Raw genomic sequence first — 26,084 nt, forward strand, 5'->3', positions numbered from 1 at the left:
ACGAAAGCCCACGTTTATCGCAAAGTAAGCCTTTAACAATTTCATGTACTTCACTACGGTAAACCGCATCCAGTAGGGCTTGACGCTTGAACCGGCCGTACTAACCATAAGTCAGCCAATCGGAACCACCACACCACCTGGGAGTGATCTGACAATGTCTGCAGTGACATCGTCCAAGAAACACTGCCTTGAATCAGCTCTGATCTGGCTAGGATATAATCGATGCGTGAAGTAGTGTCATGCGCTGAGTGTCTATCAAACCTAGCTCTGACATGCCCCCACCACCCCCACCCCCCAAAGAGCCTTAGTAGCTGGGGAATCTGATTGCACCCCTGTGGTTGATCCTTCTAGCCTTGCATGCAATACTGCATTCAGGTCTCTTGCCACAACTAAGTGTGTATGCAAAGACTTGGCTGCAAAGAAACCAGAATCTTCCACGTTTTGGCCTTTCACCAGAGTGACTGGGCCTCCGGCAAGCAATAACATACCACCTCTCAGAATCACATTCTTCTTCAGTGAACCTAAACCCAGGGATTTATTAATGATTGACACTCCGCAAAGAAAAAAAGATGCGTAATATCTCTTGCCCCCCCGCCCCTCCTATGATTTCACCAGTCCTGCATTCAGTCTTCCCAGTAAGTGAGTCTCTTGAAGGAACAATAGCAAGCACATTTTTGCATAATTGTTAAAGCCCCTGACCTGACGTTCCAGCTAAGGAGGCCGAGACCCTTCACCATTGACTGCATCGCCCACCACTGCACCAGTCCCACAATGGCATAACCCCTCAGTGTACTCTACCATTTCAGTGCCATACACGTGTACCTTTTTTTTTAAGCACCACAACTCCCCTCCCTTCCCCTGCCCACCCCTCAAACTCCAGTCCTACCCTTCCCCAAGATTGCCTCGGTTACGTGCAGCCACCCTTACTGCCATCCCCCAATCCACATTGCCCACCTCCCACCCTTCCCCAACAGTGTTAACCATTTTAAACGGGGTTGCCTATCTGCACGTGTTGGACACAGCAACCACCTACTCGCCCACATCAGCTCCCCCTTCTAGGATGAAGAGACCCTTCACAAAATGATATTAAGTGAATGATCGTATTCGTAACATTATACCATCGCACCCCGCTGCTGAGGTCAAGCATTCCCAATTCACCCAGTTACCCAGTCCTAGTTTCCCACAAACCAAGCAATCCTGCTTAGACAACCAGGGCCCTCAATGCTTAGGCAGGGATTCTACAAAAGCTGCAACCTCCGGAGGGTCTGCACCTCCCTCAACTTGGAGGGATACAACAACAACATTGCATACTGTATTTGTCTATCCCGTAGGAGTTTCTTCACTGCCAAAAAGGACAAACGTGGTCTTGGTACTGTAGGCATAAAATCTGGTACTGTAGTTGCTTCCTGCGGCCCCCTCTGCCTGCTTTTTCATTTGTGCGGGTGCCAGTGGGCGCCCCCCACCCTGAGGCCCCGACAGGAGACCAAGTCCCAGCCGGCAAAGCAGGTAAGTCGCTTGTTGCGTGCGGTGCAGCCTGAGCCTGTCACAGTAAAGTGATCAGGCAAGGAAGGCCCAGGTCGGGGCCCAGGCGGTGGAACGGTCCCCTGGTCGTCTACTGACTGGCCAGGAGTCAGGACCCCACCAGGGGCCCGTCCACGCCCAGGCTTCTGTCTGTGTGACCTGTGTGCAGTGTGCTGCTGACTGCAGTCAGTGCCAGGCCCAGACCAATTTCTGTGACCAGGGGCTGCCGCCGACTGAGTCAGATGACTCTGCCGCGGCCGGCCAGGCCCGTGGATTGTGCCCAAAGATGTTTTTTACTTTTTTCTTTGAAAACCTGACCTTCCGTGGGGCTGGTGGCTGGGACCCGGGGCCCCACCCCACCCCACGGAAGGTAAGTTTGAAAAGAAATAACTTATTTTGAGTGGCGGCTGTGGCCCATCACTTCAAAAGTGATGGGCCCCATCCACCCAAATATGTTTTTTCTTTTAAAATATTACCTTCCGTGGGGCCGCTGCGCAGCGCACCTATTTTTGTCATCAGGCTTAGCATGGCCGTGGTGGCCCCACGGAAGGTAGCCTAAGTGATTGAGGCAAGGCACGGTAAAGCCCAGGACCGGGCGGGGCACGGGCGGCAGCGTGGTCCCACTAGTGCCTGTCACAAAAGGAATGAATTGTTTGCAACTGGCCACTTTTTCATTGGTGCCGAGCCCGACTCTAGACAATTGTATGCCCCAGTCCGGCCCTAGATAGCATTCATCTAAGCGAAACATGAACTGTGAATTTTTGCCTGGGTGTTTCCGCTCTTCCTTTTAATGTTATCGGCCTCATTAGTTCACAAACGAGCTTAAGCGAGGGGACCCGGAACGGTGCACGTATTGGGCCAAAACCGAACCAGCTGCCCTTCGTGAGAAAAGCCCATGCAAAGACTAACTTGTGAAATGCCATTTCAGGCTTAAAGATACACACATGGAAACTAGACGGGGATAAACGTAGTGCATGTGCCCACTAATCTGTCATAAATAAAAGCACTAGTTGAGTATTCGTGTATAATTTTCAACCGTCTTTTGGTGTCATTTTTTTACATAATTCCAGCGCATGTTTTCTATCCTGATGTGTGGTTTAAACACCAGATGTGGCCCCTTAACCTGGGTACAATACGCTCTGAGCATGTGCTCCGAATGAGAGCACATGCAATCCTCAGATAGGGAGGTGGGTGTCTGTTACACCCCACAGTTTAGTGAAGTATGTCAAGGACATGTCGGTGGGAAGGAGATATCGGAATATGCATTCTCCTCTGGCTCCCGAATATTGGGTGACAAAACATACTTCGCTTTTTAATGTGTTAAGGTAGAAAGAGGCCCTAAAGCAGAAGTAGCACAGGCTGTTGATTTCGCTACAATGTCTTGCAGAAATTACTTTTTCCAAGTTATACAACACCATGCTCATGCTTTAAGGAAGGGTGAAGGGGGATGCATTTATGAGATGTGATGACTAATAAGGGCTTGAGAGTAAATTGATTACACAAAACACCTGAATGAGGTGACTGAAGAACGGGATGAGGGGAGGGTGCTCTTCCTGGAGGTAACTGATTAACAATACTTGGTGTACTTTAACAGACTGTCAGATGGGGCAGAAGGGGTAGAGACAAATACAGTGCAACAGTGACTGAAACAGAATGGTTTTTTATTTATTTGCATTTTTAAAGCGCTCACACATAGCCCGGGGGCATCGGGGCGCAGTTACAGGAGGAGCATGTCTTAGTTGGATATTTACTACTAGCCTGTGCCAGCAGTTGCTGCAGCGCCAAACGTGACATGGAGCAGCAGCAGTGTGATGGGCTGGTGGTGGGACGATCTAGGTAGGTCTAGCACTGAACTGGCATGGCCGGTGTGCCCGAGCTGAGGGTGGCACCGCGCCCGGCATCATGGGGCCAATATTTTTTGGGCACTTATTTTTTTTACAAATTAAGCACTGCCTTTAGGGACCGTCCCCACAGCCCGGCGCTCCTGTCCTTCACTCTGGAGCCAGCCGTCTACTCGGCGGGAGAGCCGGCCAGGCCCTCAGGTGGCCGGGTCTTCCGTATTACGGTGCCATTTTTCCCTGTTAGAGCAGATGGGGTCCCTCATTCCGCAGTCCCCCGCAGCAAGTTATGCAGGTATGCACAGGCCTCCTCCGCCGAGTCTTTAACGAAGCTCAAATGCTGGCGGCATTTCAGGATGCCGGCTCTCGAGCGCACCCTCTCCAACCCCTCCCGACCCCACTTGGAAGCATCTTGAGCTTTACATTTCTTAGAATTAACTGTTTGTTTGCCATGCCCGCTCACGCACGGACCTTGCCCTATAAATGGAATAGCCACCCTTTGTGTTTTCCCTCCATCTTATCTGTCAGTTGTGATGACCTGCCTTTGGCATTCTGGATGTGCGTTTTCTTAATCCTGCATTTTAGTTTCGGCTGTTAGGTGGCGCTTAAGCATTACCTGTAATCCTAAACTATTGCACTGCAGTACTGGTAGGAGAGACAAGTGAGGAGGGACACAAGTCGGTGGTGGGGGGGGTGAGGGGCGTGGGGGGGGTTTGGTTATTTACCTATTGACGGCCCATGGCCATGCTAATTGCTATGGCCATTACCTATACCCCCTAAACACATCCTCATGGGATCTTTTTGAGCTTGCTCCATAAAGCAATAGCATCAAACTTTAGCCTGCCTGTGTTTTTCTAAGCAGCCTGCTGAGAGTTAATGGCTTAATCGCAGGTGGAAATGGCTACTTGTGTAATAAAAATAGTGTGCCTTAATCCATTTGATTTTGTAGCTCTTTCCTTTACCAAAAGTTTGTTAAAGAACAAACCAATCCAGTTTTGGCTTGAGGTATTATATGCATTTGCAGGGACTGACATGAGCCCAGGTTATTGCTCCTTTTTCCAGCTGTTCTGATCTTTTGGCCTGGTAAAACAATAATCAATGACTTCCCTTGCCTACCCAAAAGCTCAAACTGTTGGCCGTGCCAATGCTTGTTTTGATTATCAAACGTCAACCATCTAGGCAAACTGGAATGGGAGGAAAAGCCACTACTTTAGATGAGATGTGTCAAATGTTGCAAATGGCGAGTGTACGTCTGCTTTGCAAAACAATTGAGTTGTTTAAAGGGGAGGCAAGGGAGTGTGTTGGCATTAAAGTGGCTAATTCACCCTCCTGTTGTTGGTGGAACCTAAACTGTCCACTTATAAGGAGGACTTCTTTTGCCCCCTGCTGGGCTCTGCCCATCTTCCTCTGGTATTGGAGAAGATCGTGAAGGCTGGGAGGAGATCAGTGTTCTGCCATAGCAAGTTGATTAGACTTGTGGGGCAGCTTTTATGTACCATAAAGTGCACATGTGAAGACCATAGGGGGTGTAGCGGTTGGTTCTGCTTCCAAAATAGGCCTTGTAATGGGCATCTCCATGTTGCAGCTTCCATTTGGATAATGGCCAGACTTAATGACTGTTTAGACTGGGTACCCCGGGGAGACTTTCTCCACCTCCTTCTCACCCATGCACCTGCACTTTGGCAGAAGTAGGTGCCCTAAACTCTAACGCTACCGTTTTGTTACGGCTGTTGGTCAGTAAAGTGAATTGCGTGACTTCCAGAGTTCATTCACATAGAAGTATACAGTCATAGATTTGCTTCTTGATTTACTACGTTCTTGGAGATGGGGACTACTACTCCCTAATTTGTGAGGGTCGACTTCTGATCGAGTGGGGGAGGGAGAGCTTTTCTCAAATGGTGGCCTGTTAACCAGTTACTATTTTACCGGTACATTCTCACATAGATCCTTGAAGCTGCCCTACTCCTCCAAGCATTCTGTTTGCAGAGTTTGGTGCTATCCTTATCGGCTGGTCTTACTTCTGATTGCACCCTTTTGGAGTGGTTGCCTTGCTTCCTAGACTGCAGTGGTCTGGTATGCTAGTACCGGAGGCCTAGTCTTGTGCACATCTATTGTAACCTCATCGAGCAGGCTGCTTAACTATTTAGCGTGCTATGATGAGGCTTGCTTTGTCTATGCCCTGTCCTGGGCTTTGTGCAAGGCTGGGGAGGTGTGTTGGTGAGGGATCAGCAGCAAATCTGGTTTAGCGCTTGTATGCTGATTTAATATGTGTCTTCACATTAACCTAATTTTATGTTCTACCTGTGGGTCTGGCACCCCACACGCTCTCTGGTGGTGGGGTGTGATGCTGGGAGGAGGGTGGGTTGGAATGCTGCAGTTTTCTGTACTCTTCCTTCGTGCAGAGTAAAGGTGCTAAGGTGGAGACAGTGGAACACCATTGCACCCTACAATGGGCTAATTTAATGACTTTAAAGCGCCTTTCACCAAAAGCGCTATTAGAAAATGACACATTTTACATAATGCAAAAAAACACAAAATAGAAGGCGGGGGGTGGGGGAGAGAAACGGAGTCACTTAGTAGAAAGAAGGGAGAGCAGATGAGCTTTCAGGTTACATTGAAACATACTAAGATGAAGAAGAGTGGGGGAGTTCCAGTGTTTAGGAGCTAAGAGGGCAAAGACGGGATGATGCACAGGGAGGTTTGGGGACAGTGAGAAGCAGATTCTGTATCTGGCAGTCCGAGAGGGAGAATAGAACGAGATTAGTGAAGAAAGACTCACCAAGTGGTGAGTACATTTGAAAGAATGTGATGCAGGAGCAAAAAGATGAACCACTGAATTATAAACTGATCGGAGAAGATGTGAGGCAAGAAGGGAGAAAGTATGTCAGTCCCCCACTCCGTCTCCCTGTGTCTGACTGTGAGAGAGGGAGACTCTACAGGCAGCAAAGTAGAATGGAGGGTATTAGCAGCCACAACAGAAGACAAAGCAGAGAAGGTAGAACTAGGGAGTGTAGAGAAGGGAGTTTAGTTGGTTTATTTATAAAGCGCAACCAAACCCTCAGGTAACTGGGCGCATAAGATAGTCAAAGGAGGAAAGCTAGTCAAAGGAGCAAAAGTAGTTGAAGGAGTAGTAGACAGGGTAAAGGGAGAAAGTTATCAAACATAGAAAGGACAAGACATGGGCTGTTGTCAAGAGAACAGCCAGACTGATGGAAGGGTGGGATGGGAACAACTGGAGATAGGGAGTCAGTAAGTGAGATCAACTGAGAGCAGGAGGGATTAGAAGAAGGGAAACTCGTCACCCAAAAGGTGGGGGAAGAAAGGATTAGGAAATCGAGATTGTCCAGAAAATCCCTGGTTGGGCTTTGGGGAACGATACACAATGACGTTGCATGTTGCATCTGAAGTACTTTTAAATTGGGCACTATCGCGTGTTCGTGTTGACATTGGTCATTTTTCTCTATTGCTATCCTAGGAAAGCTTTGGACTTATTTTCTATCCCCAATCCATGAGGCTATGTCTTTGTGTGTGAGCGCGCCAATGCAATAGATAAGGAAATGAATTCAGCCTTGTTCATTGGACACCTATGCACTTTTGCTATTGGGCATGATTTGCTTGGCTTAAAATGTTACGTTTTTCTCGACCTTACTAACCAACCTGTCCTCCCTTTAACTCACATTTCCTTCCCACCCCGCCCCATAGCTCTCACTCAACGTTTGTTCGTTTTGTTTTTCTCTCTCCTCAGACATCAAGGAGGCATTTCTCCTTTTCGACCGCAGTGGTGATGGACGGATCCAGGTCAACCAGTGTGGGGATGTTATGCGAGCCCTGGGCCAGAACCCCACCAATGCAGAAGTCCTCAAGGTCTTGGGGAACCCTAAATCTGATGGCGAGTGAACCCCCCATCCACTTTTAGGGAATGGTTGGGATTAAGAGGCTTCATTTTAAGTGACTTGCCCACACATCCCTTTTTGTGTCTTTAGGAGTGAAGTTCAATTTTACTGTGTGGGGGAGGCTCACAGCTGTGATGTAACATTGCAAGCAATCCTGTCTTGACATCCCAATACACTACACTCGAGCAGCTATACAATTGGGTTGCTCTGCTGGAATTGGGTGCTCGTTGTGGCACTATGACCTATGTACTGGGATTCAAGCGAGTGCACTGAGGTTGGAGGGGGGGGGGTGAGATCTCGAGAGCAGATATTACATTCTGGTCGTGCAAGCACAGACTGTAACACCTCTGCAGCAGACATGATTCAGTACTGTGATCAGTGAAGTGCTCGCTGCATAACTCTGTAATGGTAAAACCAATTGGCCTACCCTCTTTTGAGATCTGCAGTGTCGCCCAGATAAAAGCTTTGCTAGCAAACCGCATGAGCACAGAATAAATGTCCTCTTAAACTGGATGGGAGGGTGTCCATGGAGGTAGAGGGATTAGCTTTTCTTCTATTAAGCACTTCACTGCCTTGCATGTGCACATGGAGAAAAATATTGAAATCTACACAGCATTAAATAAAATGCAAATCCAATCTGTGTGGATGTTGGTTCTATGGTTAATGGGAGGCGGGCATTAAGCTGTCCCAGCACTCAATTGTTCAAGCTGGTATTCCATGTTCTGCCTGCTAGTCCAATGCTTAATCAATGTATCTAACATCATGCTTGCTTATTGGCCCGAAGGAAGGACCGACCTTTATTACATTGGCTGCAGTGTTGGGGAGATTTATTTGTATGCTACATCGCATCTCCTAGTGAGATCGAGCACTTTTTGCTGGACTTCTGATCTGCATGAGGAGCCTCCCCCCGCCCCCCATCCATAAATAATGCATTATTTATATAGCGCCTTAATCGGGGGCTGTATAGGTACAGATGCAGACTCCAGTGCAAGGGGTGGACCGCAGGCAGGGTGGCAGGGTGAACGGGTACCTAGGACAGAGGGTGGCCAGGTGCACGGTGCCAAGAGGGAACAGGTCAGCAGGGGAGAGGGGGAGAGGGGGGAGAGGGAGATATTCTTGACGAGGATGCACAAAGTGCTTCAGAGGGGAGGGGAAGGATCCCGAGGCAAAGGAGTGGTTGCTAAAATCAGCAAGGGCCGGAGAGAGGCACAGATGGAGAGGGGAGAGGAGGGGTGTGGGTGGACAGGATGTCCTTAGTTTTTGAAATGAAGTGAGAGGCAAGGGCATTACAAAGAGCCTGGGAGGCAACAGGAGGGGTAGAGACTGCAGCACGGCCGGCTAACTCCTTTCAGATTTTAAAGTTTGGCCAAGTTGTTAGATGCGCAGAGACACAAGCTTGAATGTGGACTCTCAAGACAGGGAGTCTGTATTGCCTTTGTAGCGGTCGACAGGCCAGTTTGTCAGAGGATGAAGAGGAAGTCCTCCATTTCCTCTCAGCCACCCCACACTTACTTTTTAGAGTAGAGTAGAGTAGAGTAGAGGCTGTGTCGGGATGTGAGACAGCCAAAGATGGAGGGAGTGGAGAGAAAGTGGCGGCAAAATCCTCAACTGACACACGCTTCATGGGCCGGATGTCCGAGAAGGTAGGTGGCAGTGTTGGGGGTAGACTTGGCGTTAGAGGTGGGGGAGAGGAGATGGAGAGACAAGACGAGATGAGATGAGAGGAGGGAGTGGTGATCGCTCCAGGAGAGAGGGATGGAGAGGGGGAGGTCAGAGGAGATCAAGACATCAAGTGTGTGCCCTGCAGAGTGAGTTGGGCCAGAGGGGAGGATGGACAGGGAGAGGGAGTCGCAGAGGTCACAGAAGAGTACAGCGGAGGAGCAAGGAGTCTAAATGTATATTGAGGTCACCGAGGAGGAGTCGAGTGGTAGAGGCCAGGAGGGAGGAGGAGAGGTCTGCTCACTTAGAGAAATTAGGTGATTTGACCAGGAGGCCGGTAGATGGTAACAGTAAGCGAATGGGTAGGCAAGAGAGAATGCCTACAGACGAGGCATTCAAAAGAGTAGGTCTGAGTGGGAATGATAGTGGCAGGAATCCACTCAGGAAAGATCTGGGCTACACCCGCCCCCTCCCCACCCCCCAACACTGGACCCGGGAGGATCTGGGTGAATTTATAAATGTACATACTATTTATAAACATGGGTGTTAAGCAAGATAGTAACCCTGTGGGAGACTACACCAGTCTTGTCCTCTTGGTATTGGGTAACCCACCTGTTTGTACTTAGCAAGTTGGTAGAGTGAATGAGCAGCCAGACTTATCTCAAGAAGGGTTAATGTGAGTTGTAGCATCGAAATCCACAAATGCAATTATCCAAATAACACTAACACTCAAGGGTTTCTAGTAAAATATTTAACAGTCAGTGTTTAATAAGCATTCTTTAAAAAGGGGCAATGTGTAACAATTGAAATACACTTGTAACACGTTCTCAGAATCAAGATAAGCAAGGCTATTCGTTAGATGCTTTTTACACACTTCCTACACCCTGGGGTGACTACAATTTTTAGAACTTTATTGGCATTTATATATCACTTTTGTACTTGGTAAAATTCTGAGGTTCTGCAAAGTTAAACTTTAAAAAAAAAATATTTTGTTTATACTGTAATTGGTTAATTAAAGCCTTGTACACTTTGTAAACATTAAAATAACAAAATGACACATTATATACAATATTCCATTACATATCCTAGTTTAAAAAAAATATTCATATACTATGATGTAGGTTGCAATAAGACTTACAATACATCAATTTACTTTTTCCCTATACATAATTTCTACTACTATACATTTATCCTTTGTTTTATTATTTCATTATAATTTCCAAGAAAATCATGATCTAGCAATTAACCATTTCTCAACTGATACCATAATCCAGTTTCCTTCCACCTGGTGATTATTCTCTTACATATATCGTATGCTCCCCCTCCATATACCAGTTTCTGCCATGTAAATCGTGGACCGAATTGGTTTTATGTATCTCATACTAATTCCTTATACCCTCCCTGGAGATTATTACAGGCATTTGGAAGATGTCTAATCGTCCTATCTCTTGGTGGCAAAACCTAGACTCTTTCATTTCTAGGGACAAGAATCCACACTCCCACATACTCAAAACATGGTAAGGTGTTAAATCGGAGGAGGGTTATGAATCTGAGAATTCCTTGTTCTAGCTACGAGGGTAGGTGGATATTTCCCCTGTAGGCTATATGTGACATACCATTTCTTTCTTGACAATATAGCCAAATTGGTACTTGCATCCCATTCCATAGCTTTAGTCTTTTTGGTCGCCTAGACATGATTTGTCTGCTTCCCTCGGTAGGCACAGGCCAATCTCATTTTTAAAAAAAGTCAGTTATTTTCTAGGTCTTTCATAAAGTTGCTCACCTTCTTTCTTAATCATGCTCCTGCCCATCACACTCACCAGACACACTTCATTACTTTCCTGTACCATAATTTTTATATATAGCTTGCAGCATCTTCCACAATTGAGGTCAGTTCCATTTCGCATATTATGGCTTCTATGGTGTGGATCTAGGTTGCCTCATGACTGGTCTCATGAACTTTTCCCTCTATTTTATCCAGACCAGCTATATATCTACCCACCAGGGACTCCAGTGCGTGTAACATGCCCGGACCATGCAGCTTTTATATATTTCTAAGAAACCTTCTACCTAATGGCCCCCTTTTTTGGCCATATATGTTCTCATTACATTCCATTTTTTAAATAACATTGGTTTCTATTTTATTATAAAGTCTTGGGAAGGTTGTTAATAATGTGTTTACCCAGATTGGGGTAGATATCAATAAGATCTGTGTCCATCTTTACTTAAAATCATATTTTTCCCTCCTCCAAACACCACAACCTTTGTTTGCTTTGAATTAAAGCATAGATTGTCTTTTGCATATCGTTCATCCTCTATAGTCCCATCAGTGTTTTATCTAGGATGACTGTGTCATCTGCATACATCGTCCAACTAATGTCCACATCGCCAACTTTAGGCAGGTGGTTTTTCACTGTTTCAAACCTTTCCCTCATGTCTGCCACATAGAGGTTGTACAAGACAGGATGTAACACAGCCCTGTTTCAGCCCCATGGCGGGAGCTATGCTAGTTCCTTCACCCAGACAGATTGTAACCATAGTTCCAAAGTACATTGCGCTAAAAAAGTACAGTATTACCAGACTGACATTCCAATTTGCTGATTTACTCCAGAGTTTCTCTATCAACAGTCGAAGGCTCTGGAGTAAGTGAGTATCCGCGACAGCGTGGTTCAACATTAACATGTTGTCTAGGGTGCTATGGCCCTGTCTTCACGATTCCTTCGCATGTTTCGTCCAGTAGAAGCCTAGACTTTTATGCAGGTTTCTCCCACAGCCTAGTTGTCACTCGCACAGCAGGATGGCTGTCCTGCAAGGCCAGTCAGCCAGTCATGACTGGGTGCATTCAGGTTACCAAGGAGATGGAGTTTCGGGCATCGCCCGCTCTTACTACCTTTCCAGACAGTGGAGCCAGAAGCAGGTGTCAGTACTGAGCCTGCCAAAGGCAAAACTAAACCTGGTTTTGCGCGCAGAGTAAAACCCAAGAAAGACCTCAAACTAATGGCGAAAAAAGAAGACCACAGCCATTTTGACAAAATCGTCACCCATGGGTGCTACACTGCAGCTGATTCAGCCTGCGGTAGAAAAACACAATGGTAGGGGAAATTAGACCACTGCCACCAGCCATTAAAAGTAGTGAGAATAACAAATGTTACCGGAGTATGTAGAAACGGGGGCTACTGAGTAACCACCAGCACGCCACATAAGATGGTTTGTGCTGGATCTACAAAGAGGAAAGGTAAGTAAAGTCGATTTTACTTTACTATTCTTGGGAACAGTAGTTCACCCAAGAAAAGGTATTTAAACCTCCAGAGAAATCTAAAGGATTTCTGACGCTGCACTGAAGGTGCTGTGTGTTGCCATACAGAAAGTTGACGCCTATTGAGTTTAAAGGACGCAGGATCCAAATCGGATCAAAAATACAGGAGTGAGCAAAAGGTCTCTCTCGCCCCAGGGTGGAAATTAAAGTCCTAAAGTCTAGCAAAAGAGCTGTGGAGGTGGGAGGGGTCTCTAAGGTTGAAGGGAATTAGCACAGAAATGAGAATTCTCCCCTTCAATGGGAGTCTTGCTTTCCTCCATGTTTCTTAAAGGCATCTATGTTGTACTTTTGCAATACACAGCAGCCCATGTGCAGTTGCTGGGGAACCTTTGGTTTGTCCCCAAGAACTACTGTTCTTGAGGAAAGGGGATATTTTTGCCCCCCTCCCCTAGACCTTTTTTCTTTTTTTTTTTTAACGATTTTTACAAAAAGAAGAGTTTTTCTTGCTTCTTCCGATGCGCCTCAGCGCTCTCTTGTGGGGTTAAAATTTTCCAGTGTCTTCAAGTTCTCGTTGACGTAATGTTACTAATGGATGGGTTAAAATTATCCGTCTCTTCTCAGGCGGGATCAATTAATGGTGCTTTTGAGATCATTTCGAAAGCCAGTTCTATCAACTTTACCATAACGATTGTCCATCTTGTCATGTCTCCCGAAATCAATCTGCACCATACCTCTTCCGTATCTAGCGTGGTCACCTCTTTCACACAGGGCAGCATGTATGTGTCTCTGTTCTGACGTGTCTGAGCATTTTAGGACCAGATGTTTCAGTGTTTCCACTTCCTCGCTTACTCCACATAGGCGACAGCTATTGTCTGTCTTTGTTGACCTAATTGTTAGGATTTGCTGTGTCCTTAGTAAGTTAAGTCTGGCCTTTAGAAACGTTTCTCGCATTTTTTTGTTAGGAAATTTCCTGCAATAATTTAGCGGCATTTTTACTTTATTGTATGTAGGTGGGAGATGAGTGAGTAGCTTGTTCGAGGTTGCCGCTTCTATCGATCGAATCCAGTCCATGAGTTCTATTTTTGTTTTTACTCGATTAGGGTTGGTTATTAAGTCCTCTTCTGTACATGCAATTTCTCTCAAAGACTCTTGGATTGTTGCCACCCATCTATTGAGAGCTTTGCAGGTTCCGTCTTTCACTTCTTCCGCGATCACTGTGAATATTGGGAGTGAGTCTGCCATTATGATTTTTCTATAAAGCCTTAGCTTGCTCTGTTCCACCAAAGCCGCAAGAGAAACCAGACCCAATTCCCTTCTTATTGCTGGCATAGACGTCGACTTGGGTAAACCCAAGACAGATTTCCACACGTAGCCCTCCAGTTTTTGCCATAGTGGTTGGGGCACGTTGAAGTAGGCCTCCATACCATAAATGAACGCCGGCACCACCTTTGCGTTATAGAATTTTATTGCTGGCATGATGGAGAATTTGCCAAATTTTTTGTCGATCAATTTTATTTGAACCGTAAGCCTTTTCACTTTGTCCCATAGGTGGTCTTGCATTGTTTTTTCAACTGCTGATCCGTCTATGGACACCCCTAGGTAATTAAACTTTTCCACTACTTCTAGTTTGTACTCATCAAGTCTCCATGTTGGTAGATTTCTTCGCTTCGTCGTCTTTTTTCCCATAACCAGCACTTTAGTTTTTGTTGTATTGATTTCGAGATTATTCGATTTCATGTATCTAGCCAGGTTTTCCAATTTTCTCTGTAGGCCGATGGGCGTCTGATCGATGATAATGGCATCATCTGCATATAACAACCTCGAAATACTTCTTTTGCCAATTTTGGGAGGGAAGCGTCTTATCGTTTCTTCCTCTTGTTGGTAATCTCCCAAGAAGGTTATAAACAAGGCCGGAGCTAACGGACAGCCTTGTTTAACGCCGCGCTGGACCATTATCTCGTCGCTCAGGGCGCCTTGTTTGCTTAGTTTCACTCTGATCTTTGTATCTTTGTGCAGTGCTGTTATGGGTCCCGTGATAGATTTTGGGCATTTCCATTTCTCTAGTTTAGACCATAGCTTTTCCCGGTCGATTTTATCGAAGGTTTTCGATAGATCTACAAAGGCCAAATAGACGCAGGGAGCCCCTTCTCTCATTTTTGCTTTCAAAATTTGAAGTATTAGAATATTAATGCTTGTACTTCCATTTTTTTGAAAACCAGTCTGGAAGATGTCAAAGCACGGCGCCTGCCTTGCCCAGGTTCTAAAGTGGGTTAATAGCTGTGATGCGTATATTTTTCCCACGATGTCTAATAGGGCTATGGGTCTGTAGCTTTCCGGATCTTCTCTTCCGCCCTTTTTATAAATCGGCACTATTATTGCCTTTAACCACGTTTCTGGGACCATTTTTGTTTGAGCACAGTGTGTGAAAATTTCGCTTATAATCGCTGCCCAGGCTTTCGGTGCTTGCTTCAGCTCGACGTTAGTCAGCCCATCTGGTCCTGGGGCCCTTGATGTTTTCAAGTTGATTATGATTTTTTCGATTTCTTCGGGATCTGCTACGTCTACCCATGGTATTGTGTGATTAATTTTTTGGGGTGGTTCTCGCGTCTCTGGTTGTTGGAATTGAGTCATTAGATATGTTTTCCATCTTTTTTCCTCGACCGCGTTCGTTGAGTCTGTTTCTTTTGCAGGGTTAGATGTTTTTATTATTGACCAAAAGTCACTTGATTTCTTTGAACTGAGACATCTTAGCATATTTTCTGCATCTTGCTGGTAGAGTTGTAACCTATGATGTTTTGCCCACTGTTTATAGTTCTTCAACTCCCTCTTCCATTTTTCCCAATCTTCTTTGGAGTCTGTTTTTTTTTTGCGTTTTTTCTCAGTCTCCTGACAATTTTTCTTTTTTCCACTACCAATCTATCGTATACATGCGGGTTGGTCAATTTCTTTTTCAATTGACTTCCCACAGGTTTTCTAAATGGGATCAGTAAAGGTAAATAGTTCGGTCGATTTGTCTCTTGCGTTTTAGTTAAGTCCGGCAGTGCATATTTTTCTGTTATTCTTTTAATCTCTTCTTCGTTCAAAGAAACTCTTGATTGTTGTTTATTTACGTCCAAATTATATTTGTATCTTGGGTTTTGTGAATTGTTGCCTATCCATTTGCAAGTTGTATGGTCGCTCTGTGTTGTTTTAATGACTTTATACTCCTGGATCCGTGTTGTCAGCTCAATTGCCACGTATATGTAGTCCAAGGTAGCATTCAAGTTCGAATTTTCCCAGGTTGGAATGTTCTTTTGTTTTGGGAACAATTCGGCGACGTTGTGAAGGTTTCTAGATTTAATCATGGCTCTCCACGCTTTTCCTCTCTCGCGTGGCTTCTCTGGATTTTCCTCTTTTTATCGCTTTGGTCCACTCTCTGCAGTCCGCGTTTAGATCTCCACACACTATGTAATAGGCACTTTCGTATTCTGTGTGTAGATAATCTATAAGGTCTTCCATTTTTGTGCAGTAGGATTTAGTTGTCATTTTTAAGGGGTTCCAATAAGTGTTTATTATAATTATTTGATTAGTGAGCCTTTTCTTATGTCCTTCCCGTTGTTCCGTCCATGCGGTCATCAGGACAAGCGTTTCGTAGGATTCGTGCAGTTTTATCGGAGTTGACAACCCTGCTCCCATTTTTATCGCTGTTAGAAGACCAGACGACGGACGTCCAAACGTTCCTCTGATTGCTGGTGAAATTTCCACTGCGAAACCATCTAAGCTAGGTTTCACTTGAAGCCACATCTCTTGGAGGCATATAATGTCTAGTTGACCTAGATCAATGGTTCCAGGTCTAGTTAGATGAACATGCCCCCTTGTATTCCATGAACCAAGTATGAAGCTTGTCATTTCTTCTTCTGGCTCTTCATGCCGTAAACTCGTTGTTGTGGATGTCGAAGTTTGTTTTCGTTGCTAATTTTCAGAATTCAAATTGAGTACCGTTTTTATCCAGGCCACCGGTCCAGTTCCTGGTGCCTTGGTTTTTGTTTTCGCCAGAACAGGCTTTCCCCACTTCTCCTTTCCACCCGAGGGACATCTATGTCTCGGACTTGCTTGTTGTTTATCGCATCTGGTGTCCCTTCTAAATCGGTGTCTAAGGTTACTTGTCTCTGTTCCCTGTTGCTCATTTCTTCTTTGTCCGTAAAGTTTGTTATTCTCATCACTGGTTCTTTTATAGTATTCTTTTCGATATTTATCGTGTACATAAGCTCTTTCCCTACTGTAGTCGTCAACTTCCTGTTTTTTTCCGATTCTATTGCCTCGGTAGCACTCGTCTGTGCGTGATGTATAACGGTTTTTCCTTTCGCCTTGTCGATTGAGATAAGAGTCTAATTTCCCTGTTTGTTTATCTGTAGTTATTTCAGTTAATTCAAGCCCCTTTTCTTCCATCTCTCTGCCTACTATCTTGTCCATATTTTGTACACATTCTTCTTTCAAATGGATATATGCCTTTGCGGTTTTTCCTCTGTGATAGGGTTCCACTAACATGTCTTCTGTCCTTATTTTTTTTTAAGGACTGCATTGTGCTCATTATTTTCAGAAATGTCCTCCTGTTCAGGGTCATGTGTCCTCTGTTCAGATCTACTTGAGTGACTTTGAATATCCGTACTTGTTTTTCTGTTTTATTTGTTCTTGCTTTGTCATTATTGTCATTTGATTTTTTTTGTTTTCTTTTCGGTGTATCGGTGATTGTCGCCTTTGTTTATGATCTCTTGAATAATTGTCGGTGTCTTCCTTTTTTCCTTCTTGTATTTCCTTTTCAGGCTTTTGTTGTCTTTCAATATATTTTTGTTTTTTCATGACTTCTAACGTTGGTTTTTCTTGTGCTCTTTCTTGTTGTTCTAGTTCTTGGTTATCCTGGCTGACCTCAATGATGAGTTTTCCAAAGCCGTCTCCCAATGTTGGGATATATTCATATTTATATCACACATGAAGTCTTCTGTCGATCGTGGGGAGCTCATCTTTTTCTCCTTTATTACCCGTTCTTGCGTATCTCTTAGGCTATCCTTTCGACTCTTTTCTTTATTTTCTTTTTGTTTGTTTGAGTCTTGCTGGTTTACCTTTTCTGCCATCGCTTGTTTCTGCGCTTTTTCTTTGTTGGTTAGTTTTAGTAGGACTGGAGGTTTTTTCTTAGCCTTAGTACAAAGTCCCGATTTCATGTTGATGTCATGCAGTTTTCTATGTGTGTAATTTTTGCAGACATCGATGCTAATATCGAAGTGTTGTCTTGAATTCCTTCTTTAATTGCCTCGTATAATTTGCAATATGGAGCTAAGGCAATTGTTATGGCTGACATGATGGTCATAAGATCTGTCTTTTTATTTGGTGTTTCTTTCTGCATTGGAGTAGTTTTTTCACTCAGCCTTTCATTGTTTGTTGATTTTAGCATGTTGGGTATTTTTCTCGGGGTTTCCATTGCTTCCATGAAAAGGCTATCACTCAGTCTGATTTTGTGTACGTCTGTCTCTGGGGACATGTGTTTTGTTATGTCTGCCCCACTATCTCTTACTTGGCTCTTATCGTTTGTTTCTCTTGCTTTGACAGGTGTCTGTTCTTGTTGGCTTTGTTTTAGTTGCCCTTGCGACCCGTTTGGCCGCAGATCGATTAGCCACGAGTCTTTCTCTTGTTGTGTTTGTTTAGGGAGGGTTAAAACTTCTTCTCTGATAGATGCCTGCGTGTTTGTTAGTGACTTTCCTTGTGTTCCATTGTTACTTTCCTGTAAGATATCGACCATCTTATCAGTCTGTTGGCTTTTTTGGTTGCGTTCATTTCCTAGTGTTTTTTCTTGTTGTTCTTTCAACATACTCTGTCTTTGAAGTTCATCTCTTTCTACTATTTGACGTCTAATTTCTAAGGCCGCTTTTCTTTTCTCCATCAAGGCTTTCGTTAAATCCGAATTCAGTGTGCCTTCCTGGGCTATTTCTGGTTCTAGTCGATGTTGTCTATTTCCTGGTACTGGGTCCATCGCCGCCTCTGATTTCAGCATCAGATACCTCAATTTCTGAGTTCCGTTTCTGTTGGTTGAAGAAAGAAGCTTTTAAAGTTCCTGAAATCAAGGGTGGTGGGTGTCCTTTGTGCTGCTTTAAACGACTGCTTTCTCCTGTCAGGTTTACTATAGCTACTTTCTCGTGGTTGCATTTAGTTGTTTTTGTTACATTGCGATTTTCTTTATTTTTTCTTAGCCACTCTGTTTTGTTTAAATGTTTTCCTTTTTTCTGTTTCGCCTTTTGCTCTTTTCTCCCCAGCTCCATGTCCGAGTCTGAAGACGTAGAGTCACTTTCTTGCGAACGTGTCTGTTCCTCCTTTTTTATTTGCTTCTGTATTGGTGATATTTGCCTGATCAACGATGTTGTTTTTTTCACTTACTATTTTTTTCTTTGTCCTCTTCATTTAGAGTCACATTATTTTTCTTTGTTGCTGGTATCTCGGTAATTTCTATTGGATTCAGTGCACTGTGAATCAGAGCCCGGGCTAAATTCGCCCTAATTGTCTCATGTGATCTTTCCTGGATTTTCTCGTTGTCAAGGTTCTCTTCATTTGAGAATTGGACAGACCCCTCTTCCCTCTCCGCGGTGGTCCCTGTCGTTTCTCCTGCTTCTAACACGTGTTGCTGGTCCTCCTCGCTGCACCTCGTGAGCGTCTGTGCGTGCGACTTTCCCCTGGCGTCAGTGTCGCTGGAAATCCGTTGAGGGTCAGTCACTGTCGGAAACCCACTCGCCCTGCCGGCGGAACTCGGAATGTTGGATACCTCTTGCCCTGGTAGGTGGTTTTTTTCTGTAGACAACTTTTCATGTGATTAGTACTGCTCATGTACTTCGTGCACCGCAGAGGGAGGGTTTATTTCATTGAATAATTTTGTCCCCGATAAGGCTGACTTTCCTGCCTCTTTTGCAAGAGCCTTCTGGCGAGCTTTTAGGGCTTGTGTTACTCTATTCATTGCCTGGGTTCCTTCTTCGCTCCCGACAGATTTTACTTTTGGCTTTTTTGGGGGGGATTTTTCTGCTTTGTCGCTCCTCAGCCAGCGCCGGGATTGTTCATTGTCCGTGTCAGGATCGCCGGTTTCTCTAGCTTTTTCTGGGATTTCTTCTATTTCTCCTTCATTGAGGCATTCCAGATGGGCCATCTGTACAGTGTTACGTGGACCATTGCTTGCACTCGTCAAGGTCCGGACCATGCAGCCTTAGCTCCTGCGGACTCCCGTTGTGTTTTTCTAGTAAAGTTCGAACACGGCCCTGAGTCCGAGGGGTAAATCAATACGGAGTTCTATAAATACAGATCCTCTCCGGCGGATTTTGATGCTGGACTGACGTGAGTTGGTATTCGGTATGGGGATCAAAGAGATAATTTCTCCGCAGTCTCCCCAAATTGCGGTAGCGCACACCAGCGCCAAACAGCTGCTCAACAGCCGGTGGGCTTGCCTCCGACGGGCTTACCGCCGCAAGGGTGACCGCCGCAAGGGTGGTAGCCTCAGTGCTTTAAGGTCGGGTGATACCACGTGATAGGTCACGTGGGAAGGGTGGCTCCGCCTCCTCCTCCTGGAAGCGAACGGATGCCGGCAAGAGCCTCTGGCCAGCTCGCAATGCGGTTTCCCTGCTCCACAGCATTTGTTTTTCCAAATGATTCCTCTCAGGTACTCGGACCTTTTTTCTTTTGAGATACGCACACCCCACCTTATGCAGATTGCTGAGGGGATGTCCAGTATCCCCTCTCTGCTCCTGTGAACTTTTCATCACAGTAATGACCCTGTGGTAATGTCTGATGGTGGATGTGATCTAACATTGTTTTGTGCACTCAGGCTGTCTCGACTGCGGCTATGCACCATAGAGGCACCTATAGCCTAACATGGCGTTTTTTAAAGAATTTCTTGTGGGGTTCTCCTTTGGTAGTCCTTCTCCAATGCAAGCTTTGCCTCTGGCGCAACCCTTTGTCTGCCCACCAAAGGCGCCAGTGTCTGAACAGGCTGGAAGCGGGGGAGTGGGGTGGGGGATTTGGAAGCTCCTTCTGGTATGCCTGACATGAACCAGTTTCTCACTGGGGGCTGGCTGTCCTTAATGGACAGCCACCTGCCCCTTTTCGTAAAATCGGGGAGAGCTTGTGAAGGAGTGGGAAATCCTGATAAAAGGCAAGCTTCCTGTGGGCAGAAGGCAAGTTTACCGACTCCGACAGACACTTCCAGCAACCGTGAAGCGACCACTGCTGTCCCGACCCCATCTTCTTGATAGAGGAGCTCCGAAGACCACTTCCCTTTTGGCTGTGGGACCAACCAGCACAAGACAAACTGCAGATAGAGCAATCCCTACGGCGCTGTGATCTTCCTAGGCTGCAAACCATGAATACCAGGGGACCTTTGACCCATTTGCAATGCAACATTTTGGCCTGAATGAATCCTCTCAGAAATGTGTTGCACTCCAGAGACCCCACCAGGGTGCCGGACTGCAGAACCAAGGACGATCGGGCGGGAACAGTTACTGTTGGTTTGATAAACCAGTGCCAAAATCGCAGACCAGTGTGGGAGACCGATGAAATCTGTGCTGAGGGTCCTTTCTGGAGACTCCTGCTGTGATACCCTCATTCAGGTCCTTCTTTTCATCACCCTGATCCAGGTCCTACCTTTCACCAGACCTAGGAATTGGAAGGCCGGGCCATTGCCGCTGTACAGGAAAGAATCCCACTACGTTTCTGCCAACCACCTTAAGGTACTGTGGGGATTGGGGTAGAACTTGACCTCAGGCCCAATAGTTGCTTCAGTGTGATGGAGTGCAAAATTAGATGTTTGGGTGACCCCGTACTCCTGGCCCAGGATAAACGGCTTGTGCCCTCTCACGGTCTCCCAAAAAGGGCCCCCCTTACAACCAAGCATCTTTTATTTCAGCAATTAAATATCCGGGTGAACTTTAATTTTTCTGCTATCCCATAAGATTTGCACCTACCCTACAATGACTGTGATAACTCTTGTCAACTAGGGGTTGGACTGCTTAAGCCTTGAAAGTCTAGAGCTTTAAGCCTTGATTGAATAACTTGATTAAATGCTTTTGGTGTGTAAATAATCCTCCTTTTTCTTCCTTTCGCTGAATAACTTGCAACTGTCATTTTCTGACCTCACTACTATTTAAACATAGAACTGTCGGTTTCTTTAAAAGCCTGAGCAACTACCATCAGTTACCTTTGAAAAGTATTGTTGATATTTCCAATGTGTTAGGTGATTACTTACCTTGCTTTGTGTGTGTATATATATTTTTTCTGAGGCCTGTGGAATCTGCTTAGATCATATGCTGTGCATAGGCCGACATCTAGTGGAAGCTGCGGAGTATTACAGTTTGTTTTTCAAACTCAAAAATGGCCGTCGACACAGGGCGTGCCAGTAATACTATCCCTAGTTTGACGTTCACTGTACCCATGATCCCTCACGCGTTTAGGACCCTCAGTGTTTTCCGCCATACTTGACTGTCATGACCCTCGCCCAAAACCCCCTCTGGCAAACCCATTGGCCCGGTGGAGTCAGGACTCGGGCCTCTAGAGCCTGGCAACCTCTTCAAAAGCCCTCATGGGGCCAGTCCTGGCACCTATGGCACCAGGCACGTACACCATGAAAAACAATGTGCTTGGGAACTACTTTATTGTATTGTCAGCCAACATGGAGGCATCCACATTGCTTGGTTCCTAGGAACCAAGCTTTGCGGTCTAGTATTTTGGGTGTGGTAGCCTAGGGAATACTTTACCTGGACTATTTTGTTGGGTCTATTTAAACCACACCCGAGCAAGACAACACGCTTTGCGTTACTTTGCAGCTTGCAACGTGACGCTCACCGTGTCCAGCTATTCCCTCGAACCTCAGAGAAGCAGAATCTGCGAGGAGACAAAAGGAACATCATTAGCAGCAGCATCTTACCTGCAGTCTTCATCTTTAAACACTCGCAGCTACTGAGCTTCCTTGAATCTGCACGCCTCCCGGACAGAACGACCTGAAAGAGGAAGATGGCGGCAACATTAAAGAAAGCAGTTGAGACATTTACAAATTACGAACTGCTCAAAAGGCTTACCTGGCTGGTCGCCTCTCGGCTGGCACCACTCCGGACATTCCACTCGCGCTGAAGAACACCGCGACCTACAAGGAAGGAAAACACAGGTTAGCAAAGGCAAGACTTTGCAGCGCTGCGCATAGCGCTTACTGCATCATAGCGCTCTTACCATCATTTACCAGCGGGGCTCAACCAAGCCAGTTCGCCACGCTGAAGCTCTGCATACCTAAGGGAGAAAAAAGACATTTTAAACAAAGAAAGGCATGCAGGATAGCAACAAAACTAAAGAACAGCAATAAGACCTACCTGAACAATATCAAACGGGCCGGTGTCAGTGAAGTAACTGGACCGCACTCGCCCATGAAAGACAACTCGCCCCTGCAAAGAAGGCAGGACGGAGAGCATGCCTAATTCTACCACAAGGTGAGGAGAGGGCGCCAGAGGGACTGAAATCATATGGGGGTGGAGGGAGGATACTTACCCCAGTCGGTCAGTCTTGAACACAGTCCTCCTGTATTTTCAGGCAGAACCTTCCCTGCAGACCACATCAGGGCAAAGCTGAGAAGCATACCAGCGAGTAACCCGGCTGGGTAGCGTCCCTGTGGATACCAGGAGTTCCCTGGCTTTCAGCCATATTTTGCAAAAAATCAATTATTATTCCCCATTTTTTCCACTCCCATGTCGATTCGTCGACATTCAAAGTTCGACGCCGGCCCGGAGAAGAAACAGTCGAGAGCTGCACGACTGACTTTGGGCCTAGGCATGCCGCTGGCCTCGGCCCTGCAAGTAGGGGGAGTGGGGAGTGGTAACATGCTCTACACTCGTATATATTTTCCTACACACACTAGCCCGCTGCCACAGGGTGTGTATGGAGGGTACCCCTTTCAAATTCTGCCCCAAGTGCAACCGCAAGTATCCTTGGGTTGACAAATGCACCACCTGTAACCTCTGCTTGCCGAGGGACCACCCCCGAGGTGAACTGCAGAGCGTGTAGCCGGTTCAAGGCTAAGACACTTAAGCACCGCTCGACCAAACGTTGGGCCCACCACGCCAGGCAACGCAAGGCCATGGAAGCGGAGGGCACCTTCAGTGATGGCAGCGACGCCGTACTTTCGGACGTGAGGGCAAAGAGGCGTTGAAAGACACCCGAGCGCAAGTACCCGTCCTCGGAAGGCTGTCCGGCAGGGCAGTTATGGGGAACACACCCGGCGACATGAGCGCTACCCACACCACTTCTACACCTAAACACTCAAAGTCCAACCGAGACTCGACGTGCATGTCGAGTTCTCGCAAAGAGGCACGCAAAGAGCGGTCCACCGATTCGGTGACCTCTGGGCGTTCTCGGTCAAGATCGCCGCACGACACCAGGCAACCGTCCAGTTGACAAAGGTGCCTCACTCACCAAAGTCATGGAGGTACGCTTGTCAGAAGATTAATCGGACCACCACCACCAGCCCGCACACCAGAAGTCGGCTATGGCAGCCCATTTGGTTTCTTCCTCCAAGTCCCGACGTGCACACTCTAAAGTAATAGACAGTACCCCCAAATCTCTACTCCAGGCGTCGGATAGCTCAGAGAAGGTGAAAACACCAGGGAAACGCTCTTCTACTCATTGGGAAGGGGGTAAACAGCAGAAGAAGCCATCTCTCTCTTCTGCACACTTAAGGACAGCCAAAAGTCTTCAGATATGAAAAAATCCAAGACCTCTGTCCCTGGTTCCTCCTACTCCTCACGATATGGGAATAGAAGGGGAACCATATCGTCATTCCCAGCTCCAGAAAATGGAGCAGTGAAGATATAGACAGGTAATGACGAGAATGTCTTCCCTGGCTGACTTCTACTCCAAGAACCCAGAACACTTCCTCACCTATACCCCTGACGGTGCTACTCCTTCAGGATCTAGGGACCCGCAGCCCCCTGGTAAGAAACCTCGGTTTGAGACTCAAATGCAAGGTCTGTCTTCAGGCCCTTTTTATTTCCAGCCTTACACCCAGTATAGTGAGGATCCACTGCAGGATGAGGATCCAGACTTGGTAACGTTGGACGACCAAACTGGGGGGGACTATTATGGGGACGACGAGGACCAAGATGAAGAGTAAGATGACCCAGAAGTCTACAGAATAGACTCCACTGTAAGCAAAGAAGCACAAGTTACCGACTCTCCAGTCGACAACCAGCCCCTCCTAAATGAGGTCTTGACTAGAGCAGCAGAGCACATCCGCATAGACACTGGGAGCACAGGAGGAGAGGGACTTTGCTGAGGAACTAGTGAAAAGAAACCCATTGCCCAAGCCGTTCCAATTCTCAAGTCCATCCAACGGAGAATTGACCCTTCCCTTCTCACTCCTAACCTCACCAGGGCAATAAACCCAATTGTTCAGGGCAGCCCAATCAGACCCGCTTTACATAAGGGGACACCTGAAGCCGAACTCCCTGGTAGTTACTAATACCCGGAAGAGGGCGGGAGCGCCTCTATCATCATCTGAGGCTCCCTCCCCCCCCCCCGACAAGGAGAGCAAGAAAATCTACGGGTTGGGAAGGAAGGTGGCCTCCACTTCCGCTTACAGGCAAGGATTGCCAACTCCACCACTCTGCTGGCTAATTACAACTGCCACCAGTGGGAGCAAGTAGCTGTCCTCATCGACTCCGCACCGGAACCCTCAAAGGTCCAGTTGACCCAGGTTGCGTCGGAGGGGAGCGCTGTGTCCGGTTGCATCCTTAAGGCAACCTTTGATGCCGCTGATAACTCCGGCAGGCTAATAGCAGAGAGCCCTGTCATTAAGAGGCATGCTTGGTTAAGACAGTCGGGGTTTAAACCCGAGACACAAGCATCCATAATCGACATGCCGGTGGAGCCTAATTTACTGTTTGGCAAAGCGGTAGAGGACGCATTAAAAAAATGCCAAAGATGAGTATGAGACTCTGAAATTCCTGGGAAAGTTGACCAACAAGCCCCCTAATCAAAGAGGCAATAGTAATTTTCGTCGCCCACATGCCAAAATACACAAAGGGGCTCCAACTATTCACAGGGGCAGGGTACTTCATGGGGTAACAACCAGCAGTCTACCCAGAGTTACAGCAGAGGAAACCAGAGGGGCCGTGGTAAGGGTAGAGGCAGCCCCATCAGAGGCGTTTCGCTTCCCGCAAAACAGTAACACCGCGTTCAGGGTCCCTTCTCAGTAGGGGGACGCATTACCATCTTCACCCAAGCTTGGGAAGGGATTACATCAGACAGATCAGACAGGATACTGCATAGAATTACTAGAGCGTCCCCGAAACCACCCTCCACGTCAAAGGATACATTCCTCAGACCACCAGAAGATCCTCCTCGCGGAGATAGTCAATCTTCTAGCAAAGGACGTGATAGAACTCGTCCCGGGCAACCAGGTAAACAAGGGTATTTATTCAACTTACTTCCTTGTGCCAAAAAAGATCTAACAATGCGCCCAGTATTAAACTTGCGCCCTGCAAACAAATATGTCAAGCCCCAAAGGTTTTGCATGACTACTCTCCAAGAGGTAACCCCCCCCTCCTTAAAAAGGGGATTACATGGCAACATTGGACATGAAAGATGCCTATTTTCATATTTCTGTTTCCAGCGCACAGAAGATTCTTGCGCTTCAAGGTGGACAGTCGGCACTACCAGTTAAAGGTGCTGCCCTTCGGTATAGCCTCAGCTCCAAGGGTATTCACTAATGTACTGGCGGTGGCGGCGGCACACCTACGCAGGGAGGCAATCCCAGTGTAACCTTACCTAGACGACTGGCTCATCACGGGGGAGACCCCAGTAATTTGCAGATCAAACATTCAAAGAACGATCGACCTCCTCTTTGAATTGGGTTTCTCCATAAACGAGAAA

At 46.5% G+C, this 26,084-nt stretch overlaps 1 protein-coding gene across 2 annotated transcripts in view; it reads left to right on the forward strand.

The window, feature by feature from the left end:
- The window catches only part of LOC138580140 (myosin light polypeptide 6-like), an 80,050-nt gene that overhangs the window by 26,470 nt on the left and 27,496 nt on the right, over positions 1-26,084 (forward strand). For both annotated transcript variants that reach the window (XM_069650457.1, XM_069650456.1), the window contains exon 3: positions 7,105-7,248. In XM_069650457.1, coding sequence (XP_069506558.1) covers positions 7,105-7,248 — 144 coding nt within the window. The remainder of the gene's footprint in view (positions 1-7,104; positions 7,249-26,084) is intronic.

This window comes from Ambystoma mexicanum, chromosome 3p (assembly GCF_040938575.1).
Source record: "Ambystoma mexicanum isolate Mex_15411 chromosome 3p, UKY_AmexF1_1, whole genome shotgun sequence".
Lineage (NCBI taxonomy): Eukaryota > Metazoa > Chordata > Amphibia > Caudata > Ambystomatidae > Ambystoma > Ambystoma mexicanum.